The sequence below is a fragment of the Oryctolagus cuniculus genome, chromosome 13, assembly GCF_964237555.1.
Source record: "Oryctolagus cuniculus chromosome 13, mOryCun1.1, whole genome shotgun sequence".
NCBI classification, from domain to species: domain Eukaryota; kingdom Metazoa; phylum Chordata; class Mammalia; order Lagomorpha; family Leporidae; genus Oryctolagus; species Oryctolagus cuniculus.
Window position 1 is genome coordinate 30,580,446 of NC_091444.1, and position 19,782 is coordinate 30,600,227.

General features: G+C 36.5%; 1 protein-coding gene across 6 annotated transcripts in view; it reads right to left on the bottom strand.

The window, feature by feature from the left end:
• USH2A (usherin) overlaps positions 1 to 19,782 on the bottom strand; it is an 848,241-nt gene that overhangs the window by 760,086 nt on the left and 68,373 nt on the right. For all 6 annotated transcript variants that reach the window (XR_011381453.1, XM_070055318.1, XM_008268426.4 and 3 more), the window contains exon 4: positions 9,990 to 10,122. Coding sequence is in view for 5 of the 6 variants with exons in the window: in XM_070055318.1 (XP_069911419.1) it covers positions 9,990 to 10,122 (133 nt within the window). In the remaining variant the exon portion in view is untranslated. The remainder of the gene's footprint in view (positions 1 to 9,989; positions 10,123 to 19,782) is intronic.

Below are 19,782 nucleotides of genomic sequence, written 5' to 3' on the forward strand. Positions count from 1 at the left end.
GAAATGAAACACATTTAAATTCCCTTTATGTACAAGGAATTTTTAAAAGGTTCATGGGAAATGCACATTAAGAGAAATCCATGCATGGATTTTGATATTTTTTGCACCAAGATAAATGTATTTAATCCCATTGTCCACACATATTCTGAAGTATCCTATATAGTATTACATCATAGATACAAATTATATTTTATTTAATCAATGCCATTTTGAAGTTTTAAATGAATCCTAATTATTTACTACTTTAAAAAATTCTACAGTGAACATTTCTGAGTGTATGTTTAAGCCATTGTCTAATGAAATCCTTGAGACAATGCCCTTGAAGTAGAATCCTTGTGTTACGTGGCTTTCATATTTTTGCTTCTGATAGTCTGCCAGGTTACCCCAGATTCTCTTGAACACTGGTATCTCTTTTTTATCTTTTGCCAAAGTAAGTACAAAATGATAAGCATTGTTGGAATTTTAAATTGTTTATTCTTCCAATGATTCAAGCGTGCTAATATTCTCCTTTAGTGTTTCTATACATAGTGTGTTACTAATAGAAGCCTTCCACAGTTTTGCAAGCATTTGTCTTAATCATCCTCTTCTACTTCTTGATCATATATTTTATATTCAAACTAATTCATCACCATTCTCATGGAGCATGGTTGTAAGGCATGCATTTAACATTTTTCATATGACATACTCAACAAATTATTCTATAATGTTGCTAGATAGCCTTATGCAATGATATAAAACCAACTTTTTAACCGGACCTCTGGTTTTAACCAATACCTTATTCCCATGCTCTTATTCTATTTTATTTACTCATCTTAAGCCACTGATTTCTACTTTTCTATTTCTTTTCATCTAATTTAAAAAAAAAAAAACAGTCTTCAGAAGAATTTTAGCAGAAATAAAAGGAAAATGGACTTTCTACACCTGGGTAAATTTAGAAATGTGTATTCACTAGACACTAGTAGAAGGTAAAATTAGCAACTAAGTTCCAAATTAATGACAACTATGTAGGTTATGACACACACAAAGTGGAAAACCCAGAAGGGGAGCAAAGTTGGAGTTAGCTTTAAAATAGTACCCTTTTATTCTCTACTACTTTGCTTTTATAGGTATTTAACAAATGTTTATTGATTCCTTAATAACCAGTGGCCTTCTTAAAAAAAAGTATGACACAAAATTGAATGCACAGTGCACATATTCTCACCCTAATGAGAAACCAGATCTCTGTTAATCAGCCTACAACTAAAAGAAAATGTTCTCAAAATGAACACACATTGACTGGTATTGGTTATCTAAGGTGTTTCTATTTGCATATTTAAAAATCACTCTGACTAGTATGGACAGATGAGAGTTCAAAGAAAAGCATTCGTTTGGTTCACAGATTAATTTCCTAGAGAAGATAAAGACAAGTCTCACTGCAACAGAAAATGTCATTGGCAACACATTTTTCTAGAAAGTACTTCCAGTTAGAGCTAAGACTCAAAGGAAAAGCTCTGTGATAGTCTACACTCATATGGAAAGTTGCTACTTATTAGCGACAGAAATATTGAATCAAGTTAAAATGAATCAAAGGAAAACAAAATGAGGCATCCTGGCCTGCTCAGGGCCCTGACTTGGTATGCCTGTGTTTGAGGCAGCGTCTTCCAAAGCAGAGATGGACTGCGCGGCAAGGGATGCTTCAGCTCACAGTCATCTCCTGCACGATTACCTCTTCTGAATGAAACCATCTTGGATGTGGACAAAACAATGGAGGACAGTGACTTAATTTTGTGATTAAAAAAAGGAGCAAGGGAGAGAGAAAGAAAATGATTTATAATAAGTCCACAGGAACATTCTGTATCTATCTCTTTTCTGATTAGAGAGGTGGCATGGAGCCTGGCTCATTAGGCAGAAGTAATGAGCCAGTCTACATGCCACCTCTAATTAGAGAAAAGATACAGTAGATACAACTGTACCTATAAATTGATAGAATAAAGATAAAAATTATTTTACAATATCCTTTTCTTCCTGTAGCTCTCAGATGCCCAGAATGTTAAAGATAAATTATAATAAAAATGAAATACTATTTGAAATAAACCCTTTTCCAATTATATGTTTTTTAATCAAGAGTGAAATTTATTGTTACATGGTTTAAAAATAATTACCTTCAATCCATACCACCCTTTCGAAGCATTAATTAGTATAGTTAAGTAGAATGGCAGCGGGTCATTCTAACACTGCAGTGCATAGTGGACAAATTTATGGAACTCCTGAATACTTTGAGCAACATTTGGTGCAATAAAGCATTTTTAGAAGTACTAATAGGGATTAAATATTGAAATAAGGCTCACAAGATTTAATGTGTTCTTTAAAATTTCTGCATGCAGAGTACTTTATAAAAGTCTCCAATATACTAATTACTGAAACCTAGTTTCTAAATATAAAGGTTCATTAAATTATCGCTTCTTCTCATAAGTTTAACTTGATCTAAGAGCATACACAAATTATTGTGATACAGTCTTTCACAGATATTTTCTCTTTTGTTATGTATAATATTCATATGAAAAACTAGTATTATCCTTACCTTCTTGTTTCGCCAGAAGAAAATAGGTGTTCAAAGAGGTAATAACAATTACATGTTTACTTTGTGACTAGCAATATGTTCTAAGCATAGATTCTTTTATGCCATTTTTATAACATCCCTATGAGTTACGTGTTAAAACACCATTTAATAGATTAGCAGAAACTCAAAGTTAGTAAAGATCAAGTGAATGCAACTAGATTGAATTCAGCGCCTGGTTTGTTTGACACCAGAGTCTGGAAATGTAACCATAGAGTTTTATATGTATTTAGACATCAAAAACAACTTATTTTCTTTTTTTAAGATTCATTTATTTACTTGAAAATCAGAGTAATAGAGAGGCTGAGGAAGAGACAGAGACAGAGAGAGAGAGAGTCAGTCTTCCATCTGCTGATTCACTCCCCAAAATGGCCACAATGGCTGGAGCTGGGCCAATCAGAAACCAGGAGCCACGAGCCTCTTCTGGGTCTCCCACATAAGTGCAGAGGCCCAAGCATTTGGGCTGTCTTGTACTGCTTTCCCAGGCCATAGCAAAGAGCTGGATGGGAAGTGGTGCAGCCAGGACTTGAACTGGTACCCATCTGGGATGCCAGTACTGCAGGTGGTGGTCTTACCTGCAATGCACCGGCCTCTATTTTCTTTCTTTAAATTAGGCATGAGTGGTGGGTATTGTGGTGCAGCATGTTGAGCCATGGGTGAAATGCCTTCATCCCATCCTGGAGTGCTGGTTTGAATGCCAGGTACTCTGTACTTCCTACTCAGCTTCCTGCTAATGTGCGTGGGAGGCAGCAAATGTTAATCAAATTTCCCCTCAGGATGGAATTCCTATCTCCTGGAATTGACCCAGACCAGTTCTGACTATTGTGGGCATTTGGGGAGTGAAACAGCAGATGGAAGACCTGTTTTTCCCTGTCACTCTGCCAAATAAATAAAATAAATCTTTGATAAAATATTTTTAAAATAAACTAGACATGAGTCTAACCCAGGTCAGAGAAAAAGGAAACTGAAATTTGTCATTTTCAAAATTAGTAACAATAACACACACACACACACACACCCATGTGAAAACCCTAAGATCATGTCCATTTTAGGCATTTAATGCACAAATTTGAAAAGAGCTGAAAGGATTATGTAACTGCAACCAATAAAATTAATAATGAATTTAGCAAGCTCAATATAACATTTACTTTTTTAAAATCATAATCACAAAATTAGAAAATGACTTCAAAAATAATACTAAGTTTAACCAATGGGCCAAAAAAATACAGAACACTAAAAATATCAAATGCTGGTGAGGATATGGAGCCACAGGAACTCTCATTCATTTTTGGTGGGAATACAAAGTGGTACATCTACTTCGGAAAACAATTAGGCATTTTTTACAAAATTAAGTAAATTTATCATAAGATTCAATAACTGTACTTCTTGACATTTACCCAAAAAAGTTAAAAAATGTCTTCAAACCAAAACCCGCACACTGGAGGATGCAAGATACCTGAACAGGTAAACGAGACACTAACTTTGACCATGGGAAGATACCAAAAGAATAGGGGAGGAACTGCCTTTCCAGGGTACAGTTGGAGAGAACTTTTTGGTGGAAAAGCTACAGAAAGGAGAGAGACAACAATGAGCAGTGAAGACTGTTCAAATATGTAGCAGCCTGAAAAATGCCGCCAGTGACTCCAATACCTGGTGGGGATGCCATCATCTCAGAGAAAGATGACAAGAGTCAGCAGCCCCCGTGTGCCACTTACAATCTTGTCTGAGAGAGAATCTTGTGGTCCCCACTGACTTTGACTCCAGCCTAGAGAGCTGACAGAGGGCAGAGTGCCCACTAAATCCTGTGAAATGAAAATCTACTGCTTTTCTCCCCTCCACCCACCAAGGCAACTATAGGATAGGGGTAGAAGGGAGGGAGGGCCATATTCCCTGAATAAGGCAAGTAGAGGGTTCTGTGGCCCACACGCCACTGATGGATTTTGTATGAGGAAGAAAAATGAAATCCCCACTAACTTCAAGTCTAGCCTGAAGAGTTGTCAGTGGACAGAGTGGCCAGTAAGTGACATGAAGGAAGGGCCCATTGCTCCCCTCTCCTTTCCCACTTAAGCACAGGACTCAGCTTTCCCAGCTGGAGCACTGACTAATCTCTGTTGGGCAGGTGGTTGGCTCCAGTGACAGGACAGCTTTCCCCATGGAAGGGGAGGCTCAGAGGGCGAGAGTGGTCCCCTTCACTCTCTGACTGAAAAAATCCTGTGGCTGTGTGATGGGCTGAGAAAGTGAGAATGGCATGTGGTGTGGCTGTATCTTTGTGTAACTACTGGGTCTAATTCTGGAAGCTCAGAACTCCATGCATGCTGCAAAGAGTAATCACAGAGGGTTCCACACTCATGCTGTGGAGCACAAAAATTCTTCATGTGGTTTGTGCTCCTGAGAGTGGAGTGTTTGGGCAGTGTAAGCTCAGCCTAAGAGGTTGGGTCACATTGGCACAGAGAAGGACTAAGACTGTGAACCTACCAACCAGCATGTTCACCCCCTCCCCACTACTGACATAAGAGGAGATCTACCCTGTTCAATTTGGATATCACTCTGAATTCTCGCCCCACCCACAAATGCTGGTCAGTGTTCCTTGTCTCCACCCTGCACACAGCTCTGGATTTCTGCTAAAGGCACAGGCATTCCAGCTAGCCATAAAGGCACATTTCTAAGAATAAATTCTTCAGAGGGGATCCAACAAGTATTTCATCAGATGCATAAAAATATGCATAGAAATACAAGAAACATAAACAATGAAGACAATGTGACTCCCTAAAAGGAACTTAACAATACTTGAATATTATATTGTGAAGACAGGGAGATTTGCAAAATGCCTTAAAAGGAATTCAAAAGAATAATTGTAATATTACTCAAAAACACAGAGAAGCAATTACATGAGTTTAAGAGAAATATATATATGACATGGACAAGAAATTTTGCAAATAGGTAGAGATAATAAGGAAAAATCAAACTGAAATATTAGAAGTGAAGAATTCAATATGTCCAAAAACTACAGTGGAAAGCCTTAACAACAGACTTGATGAGGCAGAAGAAGTATATTAAAATCAGAATACAAGTCTTTGGAAATATCTCAATCAGACAAAAAAAGTAAAAAAAAAATAGTAACACTAAAAGTAGCATTGAGACCTATGGGATACCATGAAACAATGAAATAAACATAAATTAGGAGTTCCTGAAGGAATGGAAAAACAGAATGGCCTAGAAGGTTTATTTAGTGAAATAACAGCATAAAATCTCCCTAATTTGGAGAAAGAGGTGGACATCCAAGTACAGGAAGTGCTTAGAACCTGAAGTACACATGCTCAGAAAAGATCTTCAAGACAACAAATTATATTCAAATTTTCAAAAGCAAAACATAAAGAAAAGATCCTAAAATGTGCTAGAGAAAAATGCCAGATTACCTTTAAAGGAACTCCAATTAAAGGACAGCAGATTTCTCATCAAAAACCCTACAGGCTAGGACAGAATGGTGAGACATTTTTCAAGCTGTTAAAGATAACAATTGTCTGTTAAATCAACAACGGGAGTCACTGTGCACTTGCTTCCCATGTTAGACCTCTGTCCTTCATGAGTTGTACTGTGAGAATTAATGGTAAAACTTGTCTTCAAATTGTACTTTATACTTTGTGTGTCCATGTGGGTGCAAATAATTTAAATCTCTACTTAGTATAGAGTTTGTTTTCTGTATATAAAGTCAATTAAAAATGAATCTTACTGGAAAATGGAATGGGAGAGGGAGTGGGAGGTAGGATAGGGGTGGGGTAGAAGGGCAGGAATGGGGAAAAGAAACATATATCCCTAAAAGCTGTACATATGACAATTTGTATTAAATAAAAACCTTAAAAAAAGATAGCTGTCAATCTAGAATACTGTACCCTTCAAGCTGGAATTTATAAATGAAGATGGAATAAAGATCTTCTAAAACAACAGACATTTAAAGAATTTGTCACCACCCAGTCAGCCAGCCAGCCTTAAAAACGATACATAAGAATGTACCCCACACAGAAACAGAGAAAGATAATCATCATCATGAAAGAATTTGAACGCAGAAACCTCCTTGTAAAAGTACAGAGGAAATCTAAAACAAACAATAGGAATATTTGCAGAAAAAATGGCAAGAATGAGTAATTACTTATAACTTTTTTATCAATAACAATTTTGAATGTAAATGGCCTAAATTCTCCAATTAGAAGATAGACTAATTGAATAGATTGAAAAAAAAGAGACTCATCATTTTCTGCCTTGTAAGAAACATATCTCACCAAAAACACAGACTGAAAATAAAAGATGGAAAAATATATTCCATGCAAATAGAAATCAAAAATGAACAGGAGAAGCCATCCTAATAGTAGATAAAATAGACCTTAACACAAAAATTGTTAAAAGAGACAAAGAAAGGTATTATGTAATCTTTAAGGGATCAATTCAACAGGAAGATGTGACTTCAGTAAATGTATATGCACCCAATGATAGGGTACCTGGCAATTTAACACAAATATTAATGGATCTAAAGGGAGGTACATGTTCCACACAGTAATAATGGGGTACTTCAACATCCCACATTCATCAATGGACAAGTCAAAAAAAATGGACAAAAAAACAGTAAACAAACAACAAAACTAAAAAAAAAAAAAAAAAAAACCTGTCCACTAATGTTTATAGCAGTTTTAATTATAATTGTCAAAATGTGAAAGCAACCAGGATGTCCTTATTAAGTGAGTGCATACAGTGTGGTACATCCAGACAGTGGGTTGTTATTCAGTTCTAAGAAGAAATTGCTATCAGGTCATGAAAAGGCAGGGAGGAAATGTAAATGCTATTACTCAGCGAAAAAAGCTAGTCTTAAAAGGCTGCAAATTGTATAAGTTTGACTATTTGGCACTCTGGAAGAAAGCAAAACTTACAGAGATAGTAAAAAGATCAAGGTCTTTCAGAAGTTTGGATGGAAGGAGGAAGAAGTAGAACTCAGAGGATTACGAGGGCACTGAAACCACCCTGTATGAACTTTGATGGTGGATGCTCTTCATGGCACAACGTTAAGAATGAAGTCTAATATAAACTCCAATGTAAATGGACACAGGGTAATAATGATGTGTCAATACAGGTCCTTAATTTTAACAAACATACTATTCTGGTAAGTAATGTTAATAATGGAGAAGTCTGCATGTGTAGGAGCAGAAAGGGTATGGAAACTCAGTATATTCTGCTCAGTTGTGCTGTGAACCTCAAACTGGTCTAAAAAAAAAGTCTATTTTAAAAATATGTAGGGATAAGTCTAACAAATGCAATAACTCTGTAGAGAAAACTAAATTATTTTGGAAGTTAAGGAATACATTAAACTCATGGGTAGGAGACTGGATGTTAAATGTCCATTCTCCCAAAAGTTGACTTGATTTAACCTGCAACATCATAAAATTGGGGAAACTATAATTTAGAGACTTAAAAGGTATTTCCAAGTTATATAGGTAGTAAGAAGTGGGGAGATAGACCTCGGTGCACACCAAGGTGTAGGGAACTGTGCCATCGGTCAATTGCTCAATAACATAGATACTGGTATGATAGATGATTTATATAAAAAGATATAGGTATATAAAAGATACAGCTTTATATATAATAATTGCTGATAATAAATAAATATTAGAAATAGCTTAAATGCTCACTAAAGGAAAAGAAATCATTTTAAAATGTGCTAGAACTACACAATTGAACAAATTCAGCCATTTTAAGTGAAAACATATCTAAATGAGAATATATAATGACATGAAATATTGCTCATAATATTTAGAAAGGGCATATCAGAATATTTTAAAATTTCATAAAAATATAATTAAAAGCTAACTTTATTTCAGCCAAAATCCATGCGTAAGAGAGGTTTTCAAAATTCATGGGAAAATGATGTATTATGAAGATAATTATAAATGAATTTTTTTAATTGTACAGATAAGACATCATGTAAGTCCATTTTGCATGAAATTTTTCAGGTAGCTTCATATTTATTTTTAGAGATTTTAAAGAAGGATATATAATTTCAGTTTTGGGAAACACTATACATGTAATCCTATCTCTAGCTTTAAGTACTAAAAATCCACAAGAATATAAAATGTTAAACTGTATCTATCCCTGAAGATGGAAAGATGAAAAATGCTTTCTATTTCAGAGTTTCACACTGCTTAGATTTTCTTATGAGAATAAATAACATATTTCCATTTTAAAATGTAAGCAATTTAAAGATCATTGTACCTGCTATTTCAGATTATTCTAATTTTAACTTTTGCTGTTTTCAACATGTAGTCTGTATTACTTTCTTAAACTGTATGGCCCATTTGTAGCATTGGAAAATATGAACAACATAAATGCACGTTATTACATGTTGACATTATTTCTTAGATTCTAATACTCTACAGTCTACTTTAATAATCCCCTACATTAAAATCTAAACAAAAAAAAAGTCTGTGATATAGTATGGTACATATTGTTCTTACTTATAAAAGCTATCAAAATAGAGAAACATTAATTTTAAAGCTTCCCTGGTAAAGCAGACTGAATAGTCAGCCCCAAAAGATATTTCCACCTAGAATTTCCAAATGCAACCATATTTGGAAAACGTGTCTGTCCATAGAACCCTTGACTACAAGATAAGATCTGTCCTGAGTCCCACGACAAGTTCCCTTATAAGAAGACAGGAGAGAGAATACTCATATAAAAGAGACAGCAGTACGGCCGGCGCCGCAGCTCAATAGGCTAATCCTCTGCCTGCCTGCGGCACCGGCACACTGGGTTCTAGTCCCGGTCGGGGCGCCAGATTCTGTCCTGGTTGCCCCTCTTCCAGGCCAGCTCTCTGCTGTGGCCAGGGAGTGCAGTGGAGGATGGCCCAAGTGCTTGGGCCCTGCACCCCATGGGAGACCAGGAGAAGCACCTGGCTCCTGGCTTCGGATCAACGCAGTACACCGGCCACAGCGCGCCAGCCATGGCGGCCATTGGAGGGTGAACCAACGGCAAAAGGAAGACCTTTCTCTCTCTCTCACTGTCCACTCTGCCTGTCAAATTAAAAAGAGGCAGCAACACAAACACAGAGGCAAAGATTGGAGCTAGGAGGCTGCAAGTCCAACAATGCTGAAAACAGCAAACAGCAACTGGAAGCAGAGAGGCAGGGAACAGGCTCTCCCTCAGAGACTCCAGAAAGGGAAACAATGCAGCTGAACCCTTGGCTTCAGATTTCTAGCCTCCAAACACTGAGAAGCAATAAACTTCTTTTGCATTACATTGCCATTAAGTTGGGGGTAATTTATTACAGAAGCCTCAGGAAATAAAAAAAATTTAAAAAAAAAAAGCAAAATAACTGAATCAAATAAATAGCATTCTGAAGTCAGTATCTTACCATTTAAACTCTGTCCGATTTGTATGGAACCAGAAGCCAAATCTATAATTGAACCACTTAGAGTTCTTGTATCAAAAGCAGTATTATCCTCCTCTAATCCATTGATAAAGAAGTTGACTTTTGTCTGATGCACCTGTAAGAAATTACCACTATTAATATCACAAGTGCATAAGCGTTTATAATAACTACTGATCAACAATCTTTGTCAAGTTGATTTCCCACCTCTACAATTTCTTCAAAAAAGTTTGGAAGACTGTAAATAATTTATTTCAGCAGCTCAGTGTTATCTTTTTGTATTTAATAGATCTAGACAAAAGCTATATGCTTACATGCACTCACATATGGGCATAACTGTTGTCCATATGATTATCATGCCTTTATAAGTTTTATAAGGATAAGTTTTTTCTTTACATACCAACTACAGTTGTTACATCCATATACAGAAAAAAAGCAGAAATTAATACGATCTGGAGAAATATTTAAAAACAGATACACCAAAAATGAATTACATGTGGATGCAATTAAATTTAAATTACTAGCAAAAATATTCCTCATAAGTATTTATTTAGGTGTTAGTATCCGGCTGGTAATTTTAACATACTTTCCCAATATAGACCAGCATAAAGATTTGTCAATCATATTTCAAATGAATCAGTCAAGGAAAATAATAATTGCCAAATTAGGAATTAGTAAATGTTTACCATAAATGCCCAGGGAATATTTTTTAAAAGCCATGTGATCTGATTTTCTGGGCAAAATGTCCCTGTAATAGCTGATATTATAATGCAAAAGCAGCCATAAATGATATGTAAACAAATGAATACAGCAGTGTTCCAATAAAACTTTATTTACCAAAAAAACATGCCCAGCAGATTTGACCCACAAGTTGTAGTTTAAAAACCTTTAGATTACACCACTAAGTTATGGAATTTTTTGTTTGTATGACATGATCTTTGAATAGACAATTATTAAATTTATGCAAAATACCTCAGTTATTAGCTGTGAATTACATGATTACATATATTTTCAACTGGCCAGCTGTTTTGATACCAACTTCAGTTTCTACAGTCTTTCTGTTCAAGTGCTAACTTCATGCACAAGTAATCATTGGTACTCCAATTAGTGAAGGAGATAAAAGGGCAAACAAAAGACTTTAGAGGAAGGATTGAGAGAAGGGATGAAGAATGAGATTTAAGGGCATGCAATTGAAATGTTAACATCTTAATAGAAATATGCCAAATCATACCATTCAAAATGGTTTTCTACTAAGGACTTTGAACGGTAGCGATGTATTTATATAGGTTCATCAGTGGTAATAAATTTTCCACTCTGCTGCAGAATTCTGATAGCTGAGAAGGCAAAAGGTATATGAGCATAGGACCTATGAATTTTGCAGTGAGCCTAAAAATTGTCTAAAAATAAACTGTGTTTTTCAAAAATGTTTTCCTGTTAAAAAAGATTTCAATAAGAAGTTTCTGAATCTTGATGTTGTCAACCAAATGTTGCCTTTTTCAATGAGTAGCTTTGAAAAGTTACGTTTGAGTCATTATTGCATGTGCTGAATAATATATTTCTGGATCGTCTCTGTGGGACTCGCCTCTCCAAAACCAGTCTAGGCTCTGATAGCTTTCAATAATTATGTGAATTGCTTCCTTAAGAACACTTCAATTTAAAAAAGAATTAAAAACAATCTGGAGGGGCTGGCATTGTGGTGTAGCAGTTAAGCCACTGTCTTCAGTGCCCACATGCCACGGGGGTGCCGGTTCATGTCCCAGCTGCTCCTGTTCCAATCCAGCTCCCTGTTAATGCACCTGGGAAAGCAGCAGAGGATGGCCCAAGTGCTTTGATCTCTGCTCCCACGTGGGATACCCAGAAAAAGCTCCTGGCTTCAGTGCAGCCTAGTCCTGGCTGTTGTGGCCATTTGTGCAGTGAACCAATAAATGGAATTTCTTTGTGTGTCTGTCTGTCTGTCTCTCTGTGTAACTCTGACTTAAAATAAGTAAATCAATCTTTAAAAAAAAAAAAGCAAACGACCTGGAACATAATGGTTTTCTCCATTCTAACCCATCTGCTTTCATTTATCCCATGTTCTTTCTTAAGTCCATTGACCCAGTGTTGCATTGGACTTAATCTTAGAACAAAACTGTAATAGACCTACTAATACACCAGTTCCTCATGGGCCTGGATCTTTTCCTCTATGCAGGGTAGCAAGGATGAATTTTTTTTTTTTTTGCATTCCATTTTTTACAGCCTGTTACTGTCATTTGATGTTTGACTGTTATCATTATAAAAGATACAGGCTTTTCTGCTTTGTTATTTGTAGCATTATCTCATGTTTTACAACATCTTTGCGCAACATGCAGGCACATGAAATATAACTAGTGAAAAGTTCTCGGTGGTATTAATGCATAAAAAAGAATGTGGTTCCATCTCTACTGTCTTTACCGAGCCAAAAGCTGATGAACAGCCAATTTTCCTTTATCACATTAGCACAGCCATGAGGGAAACACATTTGTTCTAGTCAGCTACACTAAAGATACTATTACCAATCTAACATATACATGTTTTATATCAGCAGTATTCTCAGAGCATGAGAGAGCCAACAATATATTAACACTAGCATGACAGTTTATTTAAGAAAAGAAAATTGTCTCTGTAGAGGGACAGAAGTTAGAAATGTATGGCTAAAGCTCAGTGCCACTGGTCTAATAAAGGCAATAATTCTTAGGTTTTCTTTATAGCAGGTAACACTCCTTTGACAGTTCTGTCATATCATTCAAATAAAAATGTTGTCTTTTACAAGTTTAAGTGTACCTTTATTTTGAGTCAGATAGAAAGCATGTCTTTGATTTTCTGTATTCACTGTATTATATCTGTAGCTGGGAGTTCAGGACCTTTTTTTATTCCTTTTTAATATCAACTCATCATGCATTTGCTTAGAAGAATTCAGTGTCACTTGCAGTGAATTCCAGAAGAATGTTTTCACTTTTTGCTACTTAAAACATGATTAATGAAGATCCCAAGCCACTCTGCTGTTGTCCCCTCCCCTGCCAACCACCTTTCTATAAATAAGATTAAATCTTCTTTGGTTTTCTGCACTGTGTTTTATGATCCAAGATTCTCCAAACTACTTTACAATTCTGATCTGGGGTCCCATCTCACTGAAACTGTGAAGCCTGGGGTGGCGTTCTGCAATAGTTCATTCTGATGATCCCCTTGCCAGTTATTTAGGGGAATAGGAATATATAGGATGGAATTTCTGATTTGTGCAAAGAAAAGCTGCTACTAAGTAAACACCACCTATCTCATGCTCTAGCCCTGTGTGGATTAGAGTAACTTGTGTGTGTTTATTGGTGTGCCTTGAATGAATGAATTGGCACAAGTAGTAACACTGGTAGACAAGTCTTTAAATCTCTCTCGTTAGAGATCCAAAAACACTTTGGAAATCAGATATAAAGGAGGAGGCCATTCTCAGGCTCTTGTTCTCTTGGAGTTTCATATTTTACTTTAATCGCTTTCTTCATCAAAGTGACATCTTTGTGATAGGTTGTACTCATGTCTTTGAGTAAAAGAGTGCAGTAGATTAAAACAAAAGTAGAATTTATGAATTATCCTTTTATTCTTATGCCTGCATAGTGGGAAGTACAATTAAAAAGTACAGAAACTCATACAATAACTGAGTAGTCACCATGGGAAATATATAATCATGTCTACTTGGACTATAGGAATGGGCCACCATCACCAGTCCCACTGAAATGTCCTACCTTTGTTGCTATTCTACTGCTGCTGATCACCAATAGCCAAAAGCAACTGCTGACTCAGGATGGAAAATAAATAGGCAGACTATGTTATCTTTCTTATTAGACAAAATCTTTCCCATTACTTATATCCTTCTAATTTAAACTGAATTCAATAAAACACCAATTCAGTACCCACAGGACCCTATGAGTCACACCAAGAAAAGTAACTCATGATTATTTCTCTCAAGAAACTTGTACCCATAACAAAAGAATAATTGTTAATTTAGTAGATAGTGTTCAAGTCACTATAAATGAATAAAGTTATATTTTAATTTAGCTACTGGATCTTAACGCAGCCAATGAAATGTTATCGTTTTCAGGGAGTAGCTTTGAGAAGTTATATTGAGTCATTACTATGTGCCCTGTATGACATGTTTTTGGATCTTTTCTGTGGGCTTGCATCCCCACATCCAGCCTACAAGCCTCCTAAGAAGGTCAGTTTCGTTAATTTGATTGATGTCATTGTAAAGCAAAATCATTTTAACCATTGTGTTTACCACATTTTAAATAGACACAACATGAAGTTATTTGGCAATATACTTTTTTTTCTTTAGGGCCTCTTTTATTTTTTTACCCAGATATACCTTAAATTCAACTTCATTCTCAAAACATGATGATTATTGATGTAAGCATATATAATAGTATTTGGAATGCTAAGAAATTCAAACATAAAACAACCCTGATATGAATTGGAAGAGAAAACTCTGTGGAGAAGAAAAATCTTTGACTTTAAGAATTAGCAATTTCCCTGAAATAGAAATTTATAAGTGAAAAAAGAATTGGCATAAAAGATTCCACTATTCCATCTATAATTTTTAAACATAGGTACTTTATTCTGAAATCTCTGGAAGTTTATTTAAAATAGCACATCTATGGTGCATCCTCTTCCTGAGAACACATGCAATCCCCGCCCTACACTATCTGCCCCCAATTGCTCATGATCCTAAACTTCACCTTCTGAATTGTTCTCTCTCTAATTTCATTTACCCTTATTTATAACTTCACCATCAGTCAACCTCCAATCTAATTATTTCTCCATGGTTTATTCAAGTTATTTCCATATGGGCATTTCTCTTAAGTTTTAATATTTTTAAAAATATGTTTCTCAAGTCCTATATCCCCCAATACTCCTTTGTCAACTAGTTTAGAATTATAAAAGTAGTTTTCATTGATTGGAAAATTAGTATGTCAGATGTTTTAATTTTTTTTCAGAAACACACCAATTTAATTTATTGTAATAAATCATAACATCAAACATGAATTGTGTTTGCAGGATATAGGAACCCTAATCTTTGGTTTTTGTAGAATAAATTTTAATCTACCTTTAACTCTCTCTTCATAGATGATGAGAAACAGGACAAATCAAGAGATTCACCAGGCTGCAAATGTACCACACCTCGTTATCAGCAAAACAGGATTTGTACCAATGTATCTGGCTTCTGGGCCTGTTCTTCCACCACTGTTACAGGCTGATCTTATTCTTCCACAATTCCTATGTTGAAATTCTCACACCTGGTACCTCAGAATGTGACAACATTTGGAAACATAGTCTTAAAAGAGAGAAAACAAAGTCATTCAGGTCTGGATCCAACATGATTTGTATTCCATAAGAGGAAGAATTATCACAAAGATATACACAGAGAGACCACAGAAATCTCATGGAGCACAGGGCCATCTTCTCGCCAAGGACACAGAACTTAAGAAGGAACCAAGCCTCTGGATGCCTTGTTCTTCAACTTGTGGCCTCCAAAAATTGATAGAAAAATATTTCTGTCCTTATGCTACCCAATCTGTGGTACTTTTTAATGACAGCTCTGACAAATGGAACCACTATACTTACAAGACTCCACCTGAAGGTATCTGCACCTCAGACAAAATGAATATAGAAATTAATTTGAATATTCATCTAACATAGTTCATTAAAAATAGGTATACAATCAAAATGTATAATGTATGAATGAGTAAATGAAAGTTTATCTGGGGGCCAGCGCCGCGGCTAACTAGGCTAATCCTCCACCTAGCGGCGCTGGCAGACCGGGTTCTAGTCCCGGTCAGGGCGCCGAATTCTGTCCCAGTTGCCCCTCTTCCAGGCCAGCTCTCTGCTGTGGCCCGGGAGTGCAGTGGAGGATGGCCCAAGTGCTTGGGCCCTGCATCTGCATGGGAGACCAGGAGAAGCACCTGGCTCCTGCCTTTGGATCAGTGCGGTGCGCTGGCCACAGCGCACCAGCGGTGGTGGCCATTGGAGGGTGAACCAACGGCAAAAGGAAGATCTTTCTCTCTGTCTCTCTCTCTCACTATCCACTCTGCCTGTTAAAAAAAAAAAAAAAAAAAAAAAAGTTTATCTGGGGAGAATGTTAGGAAATACTGGCAAGCCGGGGAGCCAATGGGAGCATTTCCTGTTCCACTCTGCCGTAGTTGACGGCAGACAGGAGAGGCAAATTGCTCTCTGCCTGAGGATGCAAGGAAGGTGAATTGCTTGCTTTTAGACACAGGTGCATCCTATATCATTCAGCAGAGAGAATTTCTGATTAAAACAACTGAGTTTTACATCATATCAATACCGTATCTGTGTGATTTGAGCTAGTTACTCTAACTCAGTCTCAATTTTCAAATTTTTTTGTATTAAATTTTGTATTAAATTCATCATAATCATGTGAGAAATTATTGAAGCAATGTGTGTAAAGTACAAAGTGTAGTACCCAACTTGTAGTGTTGACTGAATATTTGCTGTTGTGGGTATTTTTCATATGGTATTTGTTGTAGTGCCTGACACATAATGGATGGATAATAATTGGTGTCTATTACTATTCTTTCTGGATGTGTCCTCATCCCTTTTATCTTTAAAGCAACCCAAGGCAGGTCAGTTATTAACCCAATTTAAAGATAAGGAAACTGAACCACTGAAAATTGCAAACAAAAATGATTCAAGGTAACACAGAAGGCTGACACAGTGAAGAATTAGTTTTATGTGGCCAATTTTAATTAGCCAGTTATATCCAGTTAGTGTTTTGAAGTAGCAGCCATTTAGGTGTCTGAACCTATCAACTGAGCCTTTCTTCTATACTTCTACCCAGGGATGCTTCAGGCCCCATGTCAATTCTGCTCACAGTAAGAAGAGTAATACACCCAGCACATTTCTCTCCCTCACGGTATCCCGGCACTGCACTGGACATCCTCCTTAGATCATCCACTGGGCTCCTCAACAGTGCTAGTAACCCTCCTTACCAAGGGGGTTACTGAGGCCCAGGGTTCTCCTTCTGCAGAACTGGGGAATGCTTTCATCTCTGAACAGCCTTTGCTTATAAATGATTGGTCAAACTGAAAGCATCTTCTTATATTTTCACATGTTAAGACCCAGCTATAAATACTGAGAACACACTATACAGAAGCAATCCCTTTGCTAAATGAGAATTTACTTCAATGTAAAGAAAGATGTCGTTTCTCTCCAAGTCTCTCTCAGCATGTGTGTCATTTCTGGAATGTTCTAAATATGACATGGTTTTTCATCTCACTCTTCTTAAAATGCAGCTTGAAATATCACAATCTCTAGATGTGACCTGACCTGTTAAATCAGTATTGGATTATCCCCTTAAAACAATTCAGAATTGTTTGCATTTGGTTTTGTGGAACTAAGTTCAGGAATTTATATTTATCCATGTTATAGTTCATCATGTTAGATTCAGCCCATTGCTTCAGGCTGTCCAAACATTTTGGATGCTATGCCTGTCATCAATATATTTAGCATCCCTCCAAGTTTTAGGTCATTTGCAACTTTGATGAGCACACCTCATGTGCTAAGAAGACACTCGATAATACTGATTGACTAATTGATATCTCCAAAATAAAATCACCAACACAATCCACATTTTACAATTCCAAGCAGTAAAGAAATGGTGTCAGTTTCCAACAGTTCAAATGTTTCAAATGAGAATTCTTCACATAATTTTCAAAGTGGTTTTTCTAACAGTTTTTATATAATTATATTTAAAATAGGCTATTAAATATCCTATAATAAACTATTTTTTGGTCGAAGGACATGTCTTGTTACTTTGCTCCTGAATGCCAAGCACACCACTCTGCACAAAGGTGTTGACAGCTTTTTTTTTTTTTTTGGACAGGCAGAGTGGATAGTGTACCGCGCTGATCTGATGGCAGGAGCCAGGTGCTTCTCCTGGTCTCCCATGGGGTGCAGGGCCCAAGCATTTGGGCCATCCTCCACTGCACTCCCTGGCCACAGCAGAGAGCTGGCCTGGAAGAGGGGCAACTGGGACAGAATCCGGCGCCCCGACCGGGGCTAGAACCCAGTGTGCTGGCGCTGCAAGGCGGAGGATTAGACTAGTGAGCGGCAGCGCCGGCTTTAATCAATCTTTAGCCAGAGGCTAAGTTTATTACATTTACACCCTGGGTAGGATTTGTTGTTCTACCCTTGTTATCTGTTACAGTTTTCCAAGCTGCTACCTCATGAGGGTGAGCCCCTACATTTGAAAAAAAGAATTCTAGTAGTTTCTTTGGTCACATTTTGAATTTTGGAATAAATGAAACAAGGAAATCAAAGATCTCTATGATGAAAATTATAAAAGAAAGAGATAGAAGAAGATACAAAAAATGGAAAAATCTTCCATGTTCATGGATTGGAGGAATTAATATCATCAAAATGTCCTATTAAAAGCAATTTACAGATTCAGTGCAAGCCCAATCAAAATATCGAGGACATTATTCTCAGATCTAGAAAATCAGAAGCTAAAATTCATATGTAAACAGAAGAGACCCTGAATAGTTAAAGCAATCTTATACAACAAAGTGAGATGCATCATATACCAGATTTCAAGACATACTACAGGACAGTTATAATCAAAACAATAGATTGCAAAAAAAAAATAGATGTATAGATCAATGGATTAGAATAGAAGCTCAAGAAATCAATCCATGCATCTTCAACCAACTTATCTTTGACAAAGGAGCAAAAATCAATCCCTAGAGCAAAGACAGTCTCTTAAACAAATGGTACTGGGAAAACTGGATCTCCATATGCTGAAGTATGAAACTAGACCCCTACATTATACCTTACATAAAAAACCACTCAAAATAGATCAAATATCTAAATTTAAAACCTGATACCATCAATTACTAGAGAACATTGGGGAAACTCTGCAAGACATTGGCATAGGCAAAGACTTCTTGGAAAATACCCCAGAAGCACAGGCAAGCAAAGCCAAAACTGACAAATGGGATTACATCAAGCTGAGAAGCTTCTGCACTGCAAAAGAAACACTCAGCAAAGTGAAGAGGCAACCAAAAGAGTGGGAGAAAATATTTGCAAACTAAAAAATTGATAGAGAATTAATATCCAAAATCTAGAAAGCACTCAAGAAACTCAACAAAAAATAAGCAACGCAGCTAAGAAATAGGCCATGGACTTGACCAGGCATTACAAAAAAAAAAGGAAATTCAAATGGCCAACAGAGACATGAAAAAATGCTCAGGATCACCAGTCATAAGGGAAATGCAAATCAAAACCACCATGAAGTTTTACTTCACCCCAGTTAGAATGGCTCCCATCCAAAAATCAACAAACAATAAATGCTGGTAAGGATGTAGGGAAAAAGGTAACCTAATCCAATGTTGGTGGAAATGTAAACTGATTCATCCAGTGTGGAAGACAGTGTGGAGATACCTCAGGAATCTGAAAATAGATCTTCCAAATGACCTAGCAGTCCCATCCTGGGAATTTACCCAAAGAAAATGAAATCAGCAGATTTGAAAGAATTATCTGTACCCCCATGTTCACTGTAGCTCAATGCACAATAGCTAAGATATGGAATAACCCAGATGTCCATCAACTGATGACTAAAGAAACTATGGCATATATACACTATGGGATACCATGCAGCGACAAAAAAATGAAATCCTGTCTTTTGTAATACAATGGATACAACTGGAAACTATTATTTAGTGAAATAAGCCAGTACCAAAAAGACAGATACCATACATTT